Source organism: Baudoinia panamericana, assembly GCF_000338955.1.
Source record: "Baudoinia panamericana UAMH 10762 unplaced genomic scaffold BAUCOscaffold_12, whole genome shotgun sequence".
NCBI classification, from domain to species: domain Eukaryota; kingdom Fungi; phylum Ascomycota; class Dothideomycetes; order Mycosphaerellales; family Teratosphaeriaceae; genus Baudoinia; species Baudoinia panamericana.
Genome location: NW_006911268.1, coordinates 1,076,918 through 1,093,937, shown reverse-complemented (window position 1 = coordinate 1,093,937; position 17,020 = coordinate 1,076,918). Strand labels below are relative to the sequence as shown.

Sequence of the window (17,020 nt, the reverse complement as noted above, 5' to 3'; positions counted from 1 at the left end):
CCGCTCTATGCTCATTGGTTGGTCGCAATGCGCTGGCGGTGGTTCAAATTGCGATGACAAGTTGTTTGCTCGCGGTGCAACGAGCAACCCGAAGTATAAGAAGCTATTATCGTACACGAAGTGCCCGTCGGCTGGTCATCATACGGCCGCGCTGTGTATCGATCCATATCGCATGGCGACTTGTTGTAGTCATACGGAGTCTTAGCCACCTTCAAGGCGAGCTGAATCCCTTAGCAGCACACCCTTTCTCCTACAGGTCTCTGTGGACTCGCTGCCATGACCGATCTAAGCATTAAGAGACTCGCCGATAATGGCTCTATCAGCCACGTAGCCAGTGACAGCTGCAAAAATCGCCTTGTGCATCAGATCGATAATCTGCTCGCCGACAGGCCACGTCCTAGACCACAATCGTTAGCACTTACGCGTATCCAGAGAGCATCAGTAACACTTACCATGGTAGCGCTCCGACTCCCGTGTAATTTTCGAGCGTTTGGTCTACAAGCAACCGGATGCCCATGAAAATGAAGCTACCAAACGGTCCCACAATGCCGTAGTACGACATTACGCCTCTAAGTGTCGCAGCGGCCGCAGCCTGTCCCCAGTGCATTGCATGGTTGAACGTTTCCGGACGTTGACCATAGTACGATGGCGAGACTCCTAGCAAGGTGGCGAGCGTCTTGCCTGGGACGTGCGAGTTCGGGCGCTTAGTGATCGCCTGCTCTGCTTTCTCCGCGATGGTCATACATTGAGGTTGTCAGCTAATGTGCTGGAAAGATTAAGGATCAAGGTGACTGTGCATACGCAGCGACACCGACGATGCCGGCACCGAAGCCGATGGCAATGCATTCGAGCGGCGAGAAGCGGACCTTTGGCCGAGCTGGGTTAATTGCTGGTGGAGGCATGTTGGTTATGTGAGACACAATCTGTGATGTACGTGTGGCAGTTGTGGTATGTCTTTGTGTCGCTCTTCGAAGTGATGCGGTCCAAGACTCTTGAACGGTCGAACGTCATACTGATGCTTACCAGTCATCACTGTGGTGGTGATTTACTCGTCTACATTCTGTTCATGCTGAGTCGCATCCGTCCGTCGCGTCACCTGTGAACACCAGATGTTTTGTCAATCATTACGCGTAGACTGCAGCACAGATTGCCTGACCATCTACTATTGCGGACTATGATCGCTGCGATCAGAGCATACGATACCTGTGCAAGGTTACTTTGTCCGAGGTTTTCAATGACGGAGCAGAGCTATCTCAGTGGCTGTTAGAGTATCCGTAATGTTGCGCAGGCATTGTCATAACCCCAAGGCCGTGCTCCGTTGACTGAGCAGAGGAATACCGCATTTAGCCGCCATTGAGCAGCAGCAATGAAGTGAACGCAGTCCGGAGCGCTGTCATTCTGTGCTAAGCCCGACAGTGACGTCGAATGAACCCCACCGTGCCTTCCCTGGCTGCTGCCCCTCCAAAACTTTCAACGGAATACACCACCATATCTGAGCTCATTTCAAGCACGAGACGAGCATTTAAACGATCACATACACGCACCTGATCAGCGTAAGGCTCGCAGTAATCAGCTTACATTGGGTTTACGCGCATACTGACTACTCGGTCAGTCCAACACACTTCAAGCAAACCTCAACAATGTCCGCCCCCAACGCCGGCCGCCAGTCGCCCGACCCGGAGCGCCAGAGCAAATCTCAGCTCCACGAGCCGACTGCATCGAACCCGAACGACCAGGCCAAGGAGGTGACGCAGGACCAGAACAAGGAAGCGTTGAAGAGCCTTGAGAGCAACCCGAAGGGTCCGTTGGAGGACTTTGCGGAGGAGAAGACGAAGAAAGACACCGGTGTGACGAAGGGTTAGACCGATCTTATCAAACGAAACGGAACATCGAGAGATGTCGCGGCAGTTGTCGCATATGAGGTTTACGTAACTTTAATGGCAGCGCAGCTCGCATAGCCGCGACTGACGGCGAGATCTGTGCATCTGGATTGCGAAGCAAGAGCCACTTGTACATGATGTAAAGCCTGATGCTGTCTAAGCCTGGGCTCCTCCTCTTCTCTGCTTTTCTGCCAGTTCAGTATAGGTATATTGATTATCTTGTCACCCCGTAAGCTTTCAATGCCTTCATAGACAAGGAGCCAAGAGCGTGCCTTCCTTCTGACGCGAAGCCAGCACGTTGTCGTCCGCAATTTTGCTGACGCTCGATGACAGATGTTCCGACCTAATACCTTTGGTCCGGGGACAGCGAACGGACACGAAAGCTTTGTCGGTGGTGGTTGTAAGATTGCATGGGATCCCGAAGGTGCTTGAGTCCACTCATCCGACCCCTCTACCCCTGCCTCTCCCCATACTCGCACCCCTTCCAATACCGCTCCCTCTCGCGCCCGTAGTCCCTCTCCCTCGTCCCGTCTGCCCGCCGACTGTCGTATACGCTCGGCCAACACCGCTTGACCCTCTTACACTCCGCACTTTGTTCAGCCCGCCTCGACTGGAAGATCCAGCAGCAAGACTCCGCCTCGTCTCTTCCTCCTCTGCCCTCCTCGCCGTCTCCTCCCTCCGCCTCTGCTCATCCGCCGTCCTCTTTTCGGCCTCCTGCTGCCGTCTCAAGTCCTCATTCTCCGCATCCTCTAAGTCCTGAGTCGCGCCCTGCCAATTCGGATCCAGTATCAGCCGCTGATTATGCTCGCTCTGGCTCAATATCCGCGTCCAAGTGGCCAGCAGCGTACTCGCATTCTCTACCGTGCGTTGAACAGTGCTCATATTGGCCTTCGCCTTCTCTAGGCTCGCAGTCACGCCCTCAATGACGCGGTTGATCTCGTGGACACGCTCGAGTTCCGCCTGTAAGCGGGCTTCTCGTGCTTCGGATTGGCTGCGCGGGCGTGCTTTCTGTGTGGAAGAGGCGTTGGAAGTCGGTGTTTGCTTTTGGGTCGTTGCTCCGCTTTCGGGACTTGCGAAGAGGTCCTCTCCATCTTCGTCTTCTAGCGAGAGCTTGGCCACGTTGGGGGTGTCAGTGGGCTGGGACATGGTGATCGCGTGAGTCCGCAGACGGTTTCAGTGCTGCGTGCTCTACGCGTCAATAGTCTCCAGCATCCATAGGCCGCTATCGATTTGGCCTCGCTCGTTGATATGTGCCGCCATGTGACGTGTCAAATGTTGATGTTCTGCCGCAATGGGACGCGCTTGGGCGGCGACGCTCGGATGCCGCGAGGGTCCAGCCACATCCATTCTTCCCGACCACCACAGTCTCTTTGCTACTTCCACGCGCTCATACACTTACTCTCAACACCACATCTGTATTTGAAGACATAGCAGAAGACGGCGGACACCGTTGGCTTTGCGTCCCAACGTTGCGCTTTGGATTATCGAAGGGGTTACGCATTGGACAAGAACGAAGACAGGGCGCTTGCAAGCGAGTCAACTTGGAAACGCATCTTGTAGGCTGCAGGGAGTATACTTAGCGACGGATCAGGACCTTCAGCGCGTCGGAGGAACATACTGTGCAGGGATACGACTTGTCTTGAAGGAGCGTTTGCGGCTGGTCAGCACCCCGAATCACCCTCACTTCACGGAGACACCTGTTATGGCTTCCACCCCGGAACCCACCTCCGCCCGCGCTCGGACCCCGCCAACTCCTCTTCACGGCCCACGATATGACAACTATCAACCATACTCACCTCGTCGCTCGAACAGAGTTTCTGCGCAAAGTAACCCTTACAGCTCTGGTAACATCGATCGCTCTCCGCGAGCCAACCTCCCACGCCACACAACACCCCCTGCGACAGCGAAGAGGGCCCGTATAACTCGTCAGCCTACTCAGCTCTCATCGCCACCGTCTTCACCCGCTTCACCCGTCCGGCAGCGGCAAATACCGCACGTTCACAAGACGCCAAGGAAAGCAGCTTTCAAGCCGACAAACGGCACTAACACCTTGTCCGATTCAGACCACGTTTCTACATCACTGAGATTACCAAACATTGATCCCGTTACGATGCTACCGACGCCATCCAAAACGCCCAAGAAGCGCAATTCAGCTGCCATCAACGCTACGGCGCGCATTCTCAGCTTCCAGCCGGAAAACCCTAACGATGTCATGCCTTCGCCGCGCAAGTCCAGGAAACATGCCCGCATCCACTCTGCGAACGGCTTCGACCTTTATGATGAGGAGCGTGAGCGTGCCAGAGATCAAGTTCATGTCTATACTGATGCTAATGCGCGCGTGCCGGAATTGGATGTGAACGAGGACAATCCCTTCGTTGGCACTAAACACGGCGCAACTAGCAGGCCGCAACGCAGGAGTCGTGGCCCTACTGTGGCGGATGCAGGGATGGAGGAGGCGGTCCAGAGGGACGAGGGCATTCTCTACGTCTTGTAAGCGCGCCGTCAACCTTCTCAAGCACTTTGAAGCTAACGCGACGATAGCCGCGGCAAGAAGGTCTTCCGTCGCTTCTCCGATCCGGAGGCAGAGCACCCCACCTCCGTCGACAACTCAGAGGCCGAGGTGGCGCCCGGACAGCGCACCCTCAAGCGCCAGGCAGGTGCTTCAGCGCAACGTCCACTCACTCGCAGTGCAATCAAACCGCGCTTACTATTTCCGTCAGACGATCAACTTCGTGAACGGGAGGAAGGCGCGGACGATGCCGATGAGGAAGCCACGACCGACATTGAGATGGGCAATGACGAGGCGCCTATTGTGGTTAAGCCCAAAGTCGCACAGACTCCGACGAAGGATCGCTTCAAGCCCGCCACGATAGCCACGCCACCAACGACTGCTAGAGTGACAAGATCAATGAACGTCACGGTTTCACCGGTCAAGCTGACTCCGCTCGTGGAGGAAGAAGAACTGGGCTCGTCCATGTCGCTGGGCACTGACGATTCGTTTACCGCCGTCTCGAAGCGGGGCCGCAAGAGCCCGTTCGATTCGTGGCAACGTACTAAAGCTGGGAAGAAGCGGGTGAGCGAGGAGGGGGAAAAGGAAATCGGGGCTGAGAAGCGGACAAGGAGCGCTGCTGTGGTGACCAGTCCGGCATGAGGTGCGACTCCGATTTGTGATGCCGCCGAACACGCTATGATTGTTTCGCAAGCCGTTCGCCCAGGACAGATTGCGGACCTATGGGATCGGCTCGACGGCCCAACCCCACCAGGCTGTCTCCGGTTCGGGATGGCAGCCCACCAGTCACCAACCCTGGCGTTTTCTGATGCCATTGAAGGTGTACTCATTGAAACCATAACGGTTCGGCGAGTGGCCGTTATCAGAGCGCAACAAGAGACGGACGAATGTGCATTCTACGCTTTCTTGGCTTATCAGGACTGCGTGAATGTTGCACTTTTGACGAGGTACGCTACTACACACTTACGACGATCTGGCTGGACAATGATACTGTTGACATGGATACCGGGCGCGGAGTTGCTGGGCATTGCCATAGCGCCTGGTATTGCATGCGTTGTTCAAGAAATACAACGCTGCGATCTCTCCCTGCCCGCGTCTCAACTCTCATGTAATATGATATTAGTGCACTGCGGTGCTGTTGCAAGTTCAACAAACTGGTAGATCGGCACCTATCGGCTCCACCTGCTCGCTTACTTATGCATACTACCGACGACACCCCTGCAAATTGAGGTACGAAAGCTGTTCGATGTTCGTGAACTTCGGCCTTAGAGCACCTCCACCACGCCCACGTGGTAGAAAATGCTATTACTCGCAATGGGCTTATCGAGTCCACTCTTGCTGTGACCCAGCCCGCCGTTGGCAGCGTGATACGCGTAGTGTACAATTCATCCTCTTTGCCTCGACTTGTCCTGTTTACAAGTTTTCAAGCGACTGATCGTTCAACATGATCATCCTCGTTGTATTGTCTACAGTGTTCGCACTAACGAGTGCACTGCAGAACAGCACCACATGGCTCGTAGCCCCAAGCAAGCTATTGCAGGCCGGCGTCTCTACTACCGGCGGTCTGCTATCCTACACCGTCCGTTACAATGGGACTACGGTATGCGAACATGTAAGCCTCATACTACACCGTCAACAGCTGACAATCTAAGCTTGTTGAAAGCAGCACGCTCGGGATCATACGCCTCGACGGAGATTTCTCCCGCAATTTGACCCTCCAGCAATGCATCCATCAAGGCTATCGCTTAGAACAGTACGATCTTCTTTATGGCAAGCAGCAGCACGTCCGAGCGGAATACGCTCAGATGACTTGCTATTTTATGAACCGAGATTCAGAGCCAATGCACCTCGACCTACTTGCGTCAGACACGACCTTCGCGTTTCGGTACCATTTCCCGACGTCCAGCAATATATCGGCCAAGTACATCGTGGCGGAGAACACTACGTTCAATATTAGGCAGTCAGCGAACGACTTCCAACTTCTGCAACCTTACGACAGCCCGGTACCGAAGTATCAAACCTTCTATCAGCCACGTAACAACCGTACCAAAGCTCACATTGGCGAGACCTACTCGGCTACCGGCTTCGGACTACCGGCTTTCTTCTACACCGAGGCGGACGATCAGAGTTATTTCGTGCACCTCAAAGAAACAGGGTTCGACGGACGGTACCCCATCAGCCATATCTCCAACGCCACAGGCGCAAATATCACCCTGGCTTTCCCAGATCCAGCAGACGGCAACGGTATGATGGGGTCGGCCATACCACACTCTATTCTGCCCTGGTCCACACCGTGGCGGGTGCTGACTATTGGTACCACTGCTCGTGCTATTGTTGAGGATACCAGTGTTACGGATCTCGCCCAGCCAAGCGAAGCGAGCAACGCAGCATTCGTCAAGCCTGGGGTCTCCGCCTGGAGCTGGTGGTCCAATCCCAATGGTGACACCAACTACACGGTGACCGAGTCGTATATCGATCTTGCTGCCAACCAGAGCTGGCCATACGTGTTACTAGACGCCTCATGGGACCAACAGACCATAGACGGCGTCCAGGTACCGCTTGCTGTCATTCACCAACGCGCTGAGTCCCGCGGCGTGAAGCTTTGGGTTTGGATGAACTCGGCAGGCGTCAACAACAATGCCTCGGTGGTAACATCAGGCCCCAAGGACCTGCTCTGGCAGCCAAGCATCCGCCGCCAAACCATGGCAAACCTCAAAGCAAACGGCGTTGTTGGCTTAAAGGTCGACGGCATCCAGAGCGACAAGCAGGAGATGGTATCGTATCTCCTTGATATTCTCTCGGACGCCGCCGATGCTGGCTTGATGATCATTCTCCACAACTGTATGCCGCCCCACGGCTGGGAACGAAGGTGGCCTAATCTGCTGGGTCATGAGGGTTTGATCGCTTCAGAGTACTACACAAACGCGGCGACGGACTACGGCTCGCAGATGCCGGAGAACAACGTCAACGAGGCATTTGTCCGCTATCCCATCGGACCTGCAGATTACTCTCCAGGAAGCTTTTCGCAAGGCCTGTATCCCAACGACAGTGTCCCTACCACGGACGCCCACGAGACGGCGCTTAACATCATCATTGATTCAGGCTTACGCATCCTCCCGGATACAGTGCAGGCGTACGAGCGCACCGTCTCTCCGCTGATCATGAGCATGCTCGGCGCAATCCCATTTGCTTGGGACGAGACAACTTTCTTGGCTGGTGAACCAGGGAAGTACTTCGTGGTCGCCAAACGAGCTGGGTCGGTACTCTATCTGGGTGCTATAAATGGCGAAACAACCTTCATCTCGAACCAAACCCACGCTGCGTCCGCCGATTGGAAGCCAGCTCAGGGCGTAGCTCGAGATTTGACGCTGGATCTCTGGCAAGCGGGCTACCGGGTTTGCGGCAACAGTACTGTCATCGCAGACAGCGCTGGCTCGAAGATTGCCAATGCTACGGTAGGCGCAGGGTGGAATGGGTCGAATATGATCCATGTGCACATGGAGCCGTTTGGAGGCTTTGCAGCCAGGTTTACACTCTGTTGAAAATTGGTGGAAAGGGTGAGTGGTCTAAATAATAGAAAATGACCGCCGCTCAAGGCTATCAAGATCAGGATGCCTGGCCGGGTGGTCATCCAGAATGGTTGCTGGGGATCTACTCCGATCAAACGACAGTATGTCAGACGTCCATAGACCCGCGCGCTCATACGCTCCGCTAACGCCATCTGCTGCGGGCCGTAGCAAAAGACCAGCATACATGAACCAAAAGTCGCCGGTCTCGCTTCCGTGTAGCTTGCCGATAATAAGGAGGACTACTTCTGCTGGTACGTCCGCAAAGTCGCCGTCAATGAGGGTCCGTGAGCCTTCCATCCATGTGTGCGGTACTGTGTCCGGCAGGTTTCGAAGGGTAGCTGCATGGCTGCTGCTTGCTTTCGCCCTCGGATGCCAAGACAGAGCCGCGACTATATCACGACTCAAAGGCAGGCTGGGTCCGGTGATCAGCAATTCCGCATGGTGCGACATTGTCATCGACTCAGGATGGTGCGAATCTAGCTTGACCCCATTTAATTCAGCAACTGGATCGCGCAAAAAGTCCGAAGTGTGGTGCTGAAAGTCTGTTCCCACGATGTCCCATGCGGCCCAAGACCATGTAGGTGCACGGTAGACTGCAGCCTTTCGCGTGGAACAACTAGGGTAGACACACCACAGCAATTGGCCTATGAGGTTTCTGCGCCAATGACCGGCTATGTACGTATCACCAGTCTGCTGAGCGAAGTGCTGAGCGAGTCCGGCAACGGCTATCAGTAGATCTGAACATTGTGAGAGTGCCATATTCCGATATGCACTCACCAGTCTTTCCCAAGCCACGTTGTAGCTGGCGGAATGGGTTGAAGGCTCCTTGCCAATTTGTTCTGGTGTTGACATGTCAAACCTTCGCTTCATGGAGTAGATAGCCTAGTGTTCCGAATGGCTACCCTCGACCGCGGTTACCGGATACGGCTCGATGCTGTCCTGTATCATCGTCCCACACTCCCAGTAGACCTTGTCATTGGCAAAGTACAGGGTTCGCGTAGAGAGCAAACGTTCCTGGAGCACCTAGTCGTGAGAAAGCATACGGTTAGCGTGTTCCAGGCGAGAAAAGCGGCATCCATACCCAACCACGCTGATTGATGGGCATTGATTCGATGGTGGTAGGCCAAATCATAGCCGTGCGGACAGAACGGTGGCTCTTCCGATGGTGTAATGGAAGGCTCGTGTTGCTAGTGTTCAACAGCGTTTCATGGCTTTCAATCACTAAAGGGTCTACGCTCGAGCTAGAGGTAGGAGACAGCAATCCCAATGTTGAATCGTTCGCCTGTGCTGCGGATATCGTCAGATATGCGTGTCGATAGACATCATGCATCCTCGTCGCTTCTTGCAGCCAGTCCAGCTGGTCCGCTCCTGTCGCTCCTTGTATGATGCAGAGAGCATTGATCCAAAGATACCGGATACCTAAAGACCTAGTCACTTGCGCCGCATGACGGAATGTCAGTGGCAACGCTTCAAGCTTGATACCTTTCTCGAAAGCTGGGAGGTTCTCGCGAGTAAGCTTTAAGTCTGGGCCTGCTGCTCCCCAGCGGTGGCTCAAAGTGGTATACTTCTCCCAAACCCCTAAACACCCTCCCGGTACTAGCTTGACGCTCTCCTCATCGCCATCCGCAGAAATCTCGAGCAATCTCGTGGGCTTGAATGATGTGGCTTGCCATCTGCAGCATGCCTTATGGCTATCGCACTCGACGCACCAGCGCCGAAGTTTCTCAAGCACAGGTATCTGTTGTAGCTCGGGCACGACGTGGGCCGTTTGAGCGTCGATCCTCACTAGATGTTCTCAGCGTACAAAGACAAAAGCTGCACGTGAATCCGAGCGTACCAGGATCGACAGTCAACTCCGGCAGACTGTCGAGACTACGGGCTTCGGTGTCAGCCAGATTGTCAATGACTGCTGTGCCGTCCCACAGATATTGGCGTGCTCGTCTAAGGTCAAGCCATGCCACCGCACAACAATCTCATAGTTTTGCCGTGCGTCTCTATCACGGTCACCTAAGAAAGAGTCAACATCTGCCGTGTCCTGTGGCGTACTGCAGAGCCGGTTGATGCGAGACTCTGTTCCGAAGAATGTGTCGGCAATCAGGCGGCATAAACGGCATCCTACTGCCGCAGCACCTTGAAGGGCGGCAATACGACCGTGATGCTGATGGGTGATGTGAGTATTGCCCGCATCGTCGACGGGGTCTACTTTCGCACAAGGAGCTCCGTCAATGTCGTCGACAACGAATGTAACGTCCTGGCTCGGCAGGCTACCATTGACGTACAGTTTTGCGCGGAAGAGCTTGCTACATTGGGCGCAAAGCGTCGCTAAATCTGTATACATCTTGACGATCTGTTACACAAAGGCTCTCAAGCGAGCGAGCTCGTCGTCCTAAGAAGTGAACGACCTCTGCAGCGAGCGACTGCTGGTTGATAGAATGTACTCAGCCCCAAATCCATCTTGACATCAGTCATACAAGGCTGAGTGGAATACACTGGTACATCAGCGTCGCTAACAGACCTTGAACGAACCGCGGACGGAGACACGAGACGAGCGAAGCGAAGCGCGGGCGAGGTCAATATCATGACATATGGTAGTATGGTTAATCATGCTTGGACTTTCACCGTGAGATGGGAGAGTGTGTCGTCCTCAGTCTGCGACAATTGCGTTCAAACGCCGCAGCCATTAGTCCGCTCCGCACCAGCCGCTGGTTCCGGCCGAGGTTGAGCTAGACACGCTCGCAAGCTTCCACCTTCGAGCAACACACGAGCACACGAACTCTCAACGAGCGCCTGTGTTCTGTTCTGTAGGCTTCGCAAAGTGTAGGTCTTGACACTTCCAAACACTTGCTCTCCTCTCACATATCTCGCTCTCCCGTACCTGCACAATGGCCGCTGCAACGGCAACCAGACCCCTCCCATGCCTCACCCTAGAAGCCGCGCGCATCGCATCCGCAGCCGCAGAGGAGAAAGCGAAACAGATGGGCATTGGTGAGCATTACCTACTATGATTGCCTCCCCAGACATCATCTGAACTTGGCGACTCTGCAGACTTCAACATAGCCCTAGTAGACAGCACCCTCCACCTCCTCCACTTCACCCGCATGCCCAACGCCAAGCTCACCAGCATCCAAATCGCAATCGACAAAGCCTTCACCGCCGCTGGCCATCGCGCGCCGACCTCAAACTACTCCAATGCACCTGCGGCTAAGAACTTCCTTCCGGGAGGACCGGCGTACGGCATCCATAACAGTAATGGTGGCAGGTTTACATTAATCGGAGGTGGTGTGCCGATTGTGGTTGATGGAGTGGTCGTGGGCGCCATTGGAGTCAGCACAGGGACGCCGGCGCAGGACGAGGAGGTTGCTAGGGCCGGGGTGGAGGCGTTGAATAGACGGAAGGGTGGTGCAAAGCTTTGAGGATATCGTGCGGAGCTGAGATATGTGTTGTAAGGTGTTTGGGCGCTGTGCTTCGCTACGCTATGCTACGCTACGCTGAACTTATGACACGTACAAAACAAGATGTCTCAGGCCTTCTTCCTCTGCCGAGCTTTGCTACGCGTCGAGGCTGCTGGCGGAGTGTGCTCTGTCACCTCCTCGAGCGGCTCGGCCTCGTCTTCACCTCCGACCTCTTCATCAATGTGCTCAAAGTCGCCGTTGTCGTCATGTTCAGTCTGATGGTCATGGTCATGGTCATGCTCCACTCCAGACCCACCAGGCCGCGGCGAATGCTCACTTCCTACACTCGTTGGCGAGATCGGTGACCGCACCTCCTCAGACTCATTAGCAATATGCCTCAGCATCTTCTTTTCCTCGCTCTCCACCCCGTTCCAAGCTTGACAGCTACTACACCTCCACCGCCCCACATCTTCCAACGTACGTGCACCAGGCGGTGCTTGTCCGTTGACCAGCCTGCAGTTCTGACAGATCAGCGCAATGCGGTTCTTCGCTTGCGTCTCGTCCTCGCCCAACACGACATCCATGATACGATCGTACCACTTCGGACCTTCCGAGTACTGCTGTGACGCACTGTGACGCATCGCAGGAGGCTGTCGTGATGGCATCGGAAAAGCGTTCGGCGCGAACTCCTCTCCAGGTCCATTTGGCGACTGCATCAACGCTGCCGCGTCAGGTGCGAGTCCGGTCATCGTCCGTGGGAAAGCATCCGGCTGTGGCGCGGTTGGCGGCCGTTGGATGTTCGCAGTAGGCGGCGGCGCAAAGCCTGTCCTTGGGCCCTGCGGTGCACCCTGCCGTCCAGGCCCAACATCTGACTTGCGCTTCTTGCTTAGTTCAGGAGGAGGCTGGCTCTTCCTTGCCGGCGTGCCACCGTACTTGTCTAGCAACTGCTGCGTCCGGTCGTACTTGGTCGAATCCTTCAGCTTCCTGATGGCTTTCTCTCGCTCCGCATACAGGCTCTCCAACTGCTTCTGCGACGCTGCGATCCGCCAGCTGAACAGCGCATCCAGCCCAGTCCGAATTCCGAAGATGAGCACAGGACTGCCGACAATGGCCGTGTACTCGACAGCACTCCATCGCTGGTAGCCGGTCACAAGCGTGAGGATGGCGGCGACGAGTATGTAAGCGAAGGTGGAGTAGAGTGTCCAAAGGACCTTGTAGCGGCGTTGTTGCTGTCGAAGACTGTCGTTGGTGGCATTGGCGCGGTTGATCTTAGTGGAAAGTTGGCTGAGGACCTTCTCGAAGGAGGCGGCAGAGGAGTCGTCTTTGGACCATGGCCAGAATGAGGGCATGGTTGTTGCTATCTGTCAAGCACCATGATGAAGAGGGAAGGGCAAAATACTGTTGTCACTGCAAGCTTGCTTGATGCACACTTAAGCTTCTCAGCAGTGACGCAGCAGGGCCGCCATACAGCGAGCTTTGATTGATCAGTATGCACGGACGCTAATGGATGTGCGTTCTTGGCGGTGTTTCTCCCTCTTTCAGGTTGATTTCACCCCTCTCACCTGTTCTAACCTGCTCTCACCTGCCCTTACATGCTCTTGTCCATGCTTTACCATGTTTCACTTCACATCTGCCTATGTTGATCGTCATCACTTAGCAACTAATAAGGGACGTACAGATTGAACACAATCCCTATGGCTGCTTCACGCCCGCTCGGTGCTCCTTCATCGCCTCCGCGCAAGGTCTCCCTTGCTTAACATCCGCCGCCACCTTCTCATCTGCCTCCACCTGTGACGGTATCAAGTCCAGCACTTTCTCCGCCATCGCCTGTGGAATGCACACAACACCGTTCAGATCACCTATCAAGATATCTCCCGGATGAACGATGGCATCTTGCTCCTCGCTGTTCAACCGGACAGGTTCATTAATCTGCGCTACCCGCATCGTTTCCGCAGGTGCAGTGGTTCCGACACTGCGAGCGAACACCTGATGCAATGTTAGCAAGCCACGATGCCGAACCTCTTTCCTTGAACGTAACACTACCGGAAAGTTGAGGCCACGATGCTCCTCAAGATCGCGTACCCGTCCATCCACGATCGTCCCCACAGCGCCGTTGTATTGTGCTTTCGTGCTCATAAGCCCGCCATAGCAGGCATTGATCGCTTTTGCAGGCGCAGAGATGAACAAGACTGCACCGGATGGCACGCTATCAATCTACTGTAGTGTCAACAAACCGTTTGCCCGTTCTCGCAAGTATCAGGGTACCGACATAGTGGCCTTTCGGCTGTGGCTCGTTCTCGTAGTTCTTCCGCACGTAGCGGACAGTGTAAGCCGGCCCAACAATCTTGGTTGAGCCTTCTTGTCGTTTTGGTGACCACCTTTCACCGTGTGAGCCAACACTACATTTTCAAGGACATGTGGTTGTTACGTTCGACGTACATGGTCAGATCTGCAAGGAACCCGCCATGCGGTACTTTGAGCTTTGACAAGGCATCGGCGACATCGCAACTGATGAACAATTAGACGATAGAACATTGATGCGCTTACACGAGGTGGCACTACGTAGTATATCGCTGCAGTGCCTTTACGACAGTCTTAACATCCATTGTAGAGGCTCGTCAGACCCCAAGCTCGTCCGTGCTACTCCAGCAGTGAGAGGTGGTTGGAAAGTCATTCTCGCAGCCTGTTGTAGATCATTTCTCAGGTACCGACAGCCGAGACCCACGAATTCGATGACTAATAAGCGGAGAGCCAAAGGCACATCACAACCAGTAAATGCGAGGTAGTCGTAAGGTACACTAACGGCTGTTAAGAAGCGTATCGTACGAACCACTCTCTGCTTCCATCTTGCTTTACATGTCAATGCTAGAGGACAGAATTGCAAATAAGCAGCCACTAACGCAGAGGGAAGCATAGGTACGGTGGCGAAGTTACCCAGTAAACTGTACATACTTGTTGTCAGCATGACCATGGCTCATATTGTTCGCTGTCTTGCTTCCTTGAGTGTTGGCCGACCAATGGTTCAACCAGCGATCGTGACATGCAGATGTGGCACATTAGCAGATGTCTATACATCCATCTGGTCAGAAGCTCGTCTATTCTAGCCATGTTAGCCACAACCCACTGGAACACACAACCATTATCCTCATTACGTTGCTGCTTGACTAAAGCGAAGTTGGGTATCATATTCCAACATTGTCCGGTCACTCAAGCGCCCTTGCCCATCACAACTTGCTGATCACGCTTCACAATCTCGTCTTCTTCCGGCGGAGTCAGTAACACCTCTCTGGCAGAAGAGAAGCACCACCGATCCGTCCCCGGCACGCGGCCCCACATCACGGGCCAGAGATGCGCCGCCTCGTCCTCAAGCGGACGATGACAAGCGGCGCTGATAGCAGCACTGCAGGTCGAAGCCAAGGGCATTTGTATCTCTGCCTTCGTGCCGTCGGACATAGTCATGGTCGCGCCCGTGAACCGGAATGATCCCATAGCGACAGTGCAGATTAGAACCACACCTGCTACGAACATGGTGCAGATAATGCCGATAAGTGAGTAGCCGATAACGGTAGAATCATAAGCCGAGTCGGTGACGTAGGGCTCCGCTGCCAGCGTCCCGGCGTAAGCGAAGCCTCGAATGTCGACGACGAAGAGACTTTGCGAAATGAGCCAGTGTAGGATGCCGCCGCCAACCAGCAGCGGAATGCTGAAGCGGTAGGGTAACGCAAGGAAATAGCTCGACCTTTGGATTCCATGTGGAGATGATAGGCGTAGTGTCTTGCGCTCGCGCGCGAACCGGTTCCACTCGTTCGAGATAATCATCGTTGCCACGAGTCCATTGAGAAGAAGGTACAGCGCCGAGAGAAGCAGCTGTGGGAAATTGGCAATGAGCACGGCAACCCAGAACTGCAGGTACACCGGGAACGCCTGATGGAGAAGCGTTGTCATCGTCGTGGCGTACGGCTGTGCTGTGCCCAGGCCAGCCTTCCACAGCGAGACGAAGTCCAGGGGTATGTTGTACACTTTCTGGATTGCGAAGCCGAGCGAAAGGAGCACGGCGACGACGATCAGGGTGGCGATGACGCTGGCTCAGAGTTAGTGTGTGTTCCGATTTTCGTATACGAGAACGACTTACGCAGCCACGGTAAGCAGCCACCGCTTGACAGACGCTGCTACGAACCACCGGCGGCACTCCAGAAGTCTGTTATACCGAATCGTTACTAGAGCGTCGTCTTTGACTGTCTCCCAGTCCTTCTTATTGAAGTCTTCCTTGGCGGCAAGCGGCATGCCTGCGGTTGTCTCGTCGGGGTGTTTCAGAAATGTTGCAAGTGCATCTCCAATAGTAACTAACGACTTGCTCTCTTCCCACTCGGACGGCGCCATTTGATCACTTCCTTTGTTGCCTCTGTGGAACAAGATCCAAGTATACGCAATACATAAGGCCTTGATGATGTTGAGACCACAGGTAATAATGAGAATGCCAAGGCTGTATCGCACGGTACATTGGTTGGTCCAGGGCTCGGAGCCAGCGCTCAGGCAGTGGTCGACTTCTACAAACACGGACTCTTCAGTGTTCCGGCCGATGTCAAGTGTCCATGCTCCCTCCTTCGCAACGGTGTCTGTGCCGCACCATCCATCTCCTGGTGCGAGGATTGCCGAGCACATCCAAAAGTGCCCATAGATCCATCCAATGCCGTTCGTCTTTTGAACACCCGAGTTCCAAAACGCATCGAGCAACGAACTGTTCTTGCTATATGAGGTGGTATCGTTGTTCAGCATCGCGAGCCCATCGCGCATGGTAACGTTCTTTGCAACAACGACTACATCCCCGAGCGCGGAAGACAGATCCATGTATGTGTCGACGCATTCCTTCGGAGTCTTCCGGGTAAGATTAGTAAGATCTGGAGTATGGATACTTTCGTATAGATCCTTGATTTGATCGGTATTGGTCGGCCAAGGGACTGGATCTGCGGCATAGTCGCTTGTGACTATCGCAACATGATACTGGTTCCGTGGGCTCGTCAAGAAGACAGCCGAGTTCCATGTCAGGTGCAGTAGCGCAGAGCTTGAGAGTAAGATGAACCAAGCAAGCTTCCTTCTTCGGGCTATCCTTTTGCCCCAAAGATTTCTGAAGCTTGGAACACCAATGTCTAGCCAGTCTCCTTTCTTATGTGCGTCCATCACCTCTTTGCGAGTCGGAGCAGACAGGATCTGGGCGCAGTAGTTGCTCGCACCGAGCAAGAGTGTGGAAAGAATGTTGATGGCAAAGTGCAACCCAGAGTTGAGATTTGCGGCCGTGGAGCAGTCTCCGGTGTAGATCTCGCCAAACCCACGTGATGCACCATATTTGATGGGTCCGTAGATTGTGACAGCCATATTGATGCTTAGTGTTAAGCTTGCCAAGCCAAGCTGAAGCAGCAGCGCAAGATCTCTATCAGTACGGCGCCTGGGTTTCGCTTTGGGGTTCTTAGGATCAAGCTTGGGAAACCAAATCGCAATCTGGTCCAAGGGAAGGTATTGTAGGCTTTGCCAGGTCAGCCTCAGGCGACACTCAGGTGGAAGCACAACATACCTAGATAATGCGGCAGCTCCTTCTTGCGACGAAGGATTCCCGCCTCTGCCATCCAGAGGTGTGTGTGTCAAACCGGCGGTAGAACCGCCGCCAGACCGGTC

General features: G+C 54.5%; 10 protein-coding genes across 10 annotated transcripts; 4 read left to right on the top strand and 6 right to left on the bottom strand.

Annotated features, from left to right (window-relative positions):
- Positions 1-46: 46 nt before the first annotated feature.
- BAUCODRAFT_37992 (uncharacterized protein) lies at positions 47-1,269 on the bottom strand. The gene is made up of 3 exons (XM_007681683.1): positions 802-1,269; positions 453-743; positions 47-397 (listed from the first exon to the last, which is right to left on the bottom strand). Exons 1-3 carry the CDS (start codon positions 900-902, stop codon positions 286-288), a joined length of 504 nt encoding a protein of 167 aa, XP_007679873.1. The 5' UTR covers positions 903-1,269; the 3' UTR covers positions 47-285.
- A 371-nt stretch (positions 1,270-1,640) lies between these two features.
- On the top strand, positions 1,641-1,862 carry BAUCODRAFT_77338 (uncharacterized protein; the record flags this gene model as incomplete). Its single annotated transcript, XM_007681774.1, has 1 exon — positions 1,641-1,862. The coding sequence occupies one exon, from the start codon at positions 1,641-1,643 to the stop codon at positions 1,860-1,862; it is 222 nt and encodes a 73-aa protein (XP_007679964.1).
- Positions 1,863-2,318: 456 nt separating this feature from the next.
- Positions 2,319-3,026, bottom strand: BAUCODRAFT_151443 (uncharacterized protein; the record flags this gene model as incomplete). The annotated part of the gene is made up of 1 exon (XM_007682085.1): positions 2,319-3,026. The coding sequence occupies one exon, from the start codon at positions 3,024-3,026 to the stop codon at positions 2,319-2,321; it is 708 nt and encodes a 235-aa protein (XP_007680275.1).
- A 556-nt stretch (positions 3,027-3,582) lies between these two features.
- Positions 3,583-5,031, top strand: BAUCODRAFT_151442 (uncharacterized protein; the record flags this gene model as incomplete). The annotated part of the gene is made up of 2 exons (XM_007682084.1): positions 3,583-4,370; positions 4,422-5,031. 2 exons carry the CDS (start codon positions 3,583-3,585, stop codon positions 5,029-5,031), a joined length of 1,398 nt encoding a protein of 465 aa, XP_007680274.1.
- A 925-nt stretch (positions 5,032-5,956) lies between these two features.
- BAUCODRAFT_142579 (glycoside hydrolase family 97 protein) lies at positions 5,957-8,309 on the top strand. Its single transcript, XM_007682083.1, has 2 exons — positions 5,957-6,001; positions 6,056-8,309. Exons 1-2 carry the CDS (start codon positions 5,979-5,981, stop codon positions 7,929-7,931), a joined length of 1,899 nt encoding a protein of 632 aa, XP_007680273.1. The 5' UTR covers positions 5,957-5,978; the 3' UTR covers positions 7,932-8,309.
- Positions 8,310-8,686: 377 nt separating this feature from the next.
- On the bottom strand, positions 8,687-10,571 carry BAUCODRAFT_133934 (uncharacterized protein; the record flags this gene model as incomplete). Its single annotated transcript, XM_007682082.1, has 6 exons — positions 9,920-10,571; positions 9,796-9,899; positions 9,040-9,743; positions 8,877-8,981; positions 8,736-8,822; positions 8,687-8,695 (listed from the first exon to the last, which is right to left on the bottom strand). Exons 1-6 carry the CDS (start codon positions 10,294-10,296, stop codon positions 8,687-8,689), a joined length of 1,386 nt encoding a protein of 461 aa, XP_007680272.1. The 5' UTR covers positions 10,297-10,571.
- Positions 10,572-10,726: 155 nt separating this feature from the next.
- On the top strand, positions 10,727-11,371 carry BAUCODRAFT_115202 (uncharacterized protein; the record flags this gene model as incomplete). The annotated part of the gene is made up of 2 exons (XM_007682081.1): positions 10,727-10,943; positions 11,004-11,371. The coding sequence occupies exons 1-2, from the start codon at positions 10,841-10,843 to the stop codon at positions 11,369-11,371; spliced, it is 471 nt and encodes a 156-aa protein (XP_007680271.1). The 5' UTR covers positions 10,727-10,840.
- Positions 11,372-11,478: 107 nt separating this feature from the next.
- On the bottom strand, positions 11,479-12,699 carry BAUCODRAFT_77284 (uncharacterized protein; the record flags this gene model as incomplete). The annotated part of the gene is made up of 2 exons (XM_007681769.1): positions 11,479-11,682; positions 11,722-12,699. 2 exons carry the CDS (start codon positions 12,697-12,699, stop codon positions 11,479-11,481), a joined length of 1,182 nt encoding a protein of 393 aa, XP_007679959.1.
- Positions 12,700-13,042: 343 nt separating this feature from the next.
- BAUCODRAFT_77175 (uncharacterized protein) lies at positions 13,043-13,956 on the bottom strand (the record flags this gene model as incomplete). Its single annotated transcript, XM_007681760.1, has 5 exons — positions 13,043-13,336; positions 13,391-13,564; positions 13,620-13,728; positions 13,790-13,858; positions 13,913-13,956. 5 exons carry the CDS (start codon positions 13,954-13,956, stop codon positions 13,043-13,045), a joined length of 690 nt encoding a protein of 229 aa, XP_007679950.1.
- A 201-nt stretch (positions 13,957-14,157) lies between these two features.
- Positions 14,158-16,986, bottom strand: BAUCODRAFT_96576 (uncharacterized protein). Its single transcript, XM_007682080.1, has 2 exons — positions 15,483-16,986; positions 14,158-15,431 (listed from the first exon to the last, which is right to left on the bottom strand). Exons 1-2 carry the CDS (start codon positions 16,721-16,723, stop codon positions 14,558-14,560), a joined length of 2,115 nt encoding a protein of 704 aa, XP_007680270.1. The 5' UTR covers positions 16,724-16,986; the 3' UTR covers positions 14,158-14,557.
- Positions 16,987-17,020: the final 34 nt, after the last annotated feature.

Bases quoted from the DNA above. Each gene is read 5' to 3' on its own strand.
- BAUCODRAFT_37992 (XM_007681683.1), bottom strand. From the start codon at position 902: ATGCCTCCACCAGCAATTAACCCAGCTCGGCCAAAGGTCCGCTTCTCG. The intron at 744-801 runs GTATGCACAGTC...ACAACCTCAATG, and splicing joins GGCATCGTCGGTGTCGCTGC to TATGACCATCGCGGAGAAAG. The intron at 398-452 runs GTAAGTGTTACT...ATTGTGGTCTAG, and splicing joins GGAGTCGGAGCGCTACCATG to GACGTGGCCTGTCGGCGAGC.
- BAUCODRAFT_142579 (XM_007682083.1), top strand. From the start codon at position 5,979: ATGGGACTACGGTATGCGAACAT. The intron at 6,002-6,055 runs GTAAGCCTCATA...TGTTGAAAGCAG, and splicing joins GGACTACGGTATGCGAACAT to CACGCTCGGGATCATACGCC.
- BAUCODRAFT_96576 (XM_007682080.1), bottom strand. From the start codon at position 16,723: ATGGCTGTCACAATCTACGGACCCATCAAATATGGTGCATCACGTGGG. The intron at 15,432-15,482 runs GTAAGTCGTTCT...ACTCTGAGCCAG, and splicing joins TGGCTGCTTACCGTGGCTGC to CGTCATCGCCACCCTGATCG.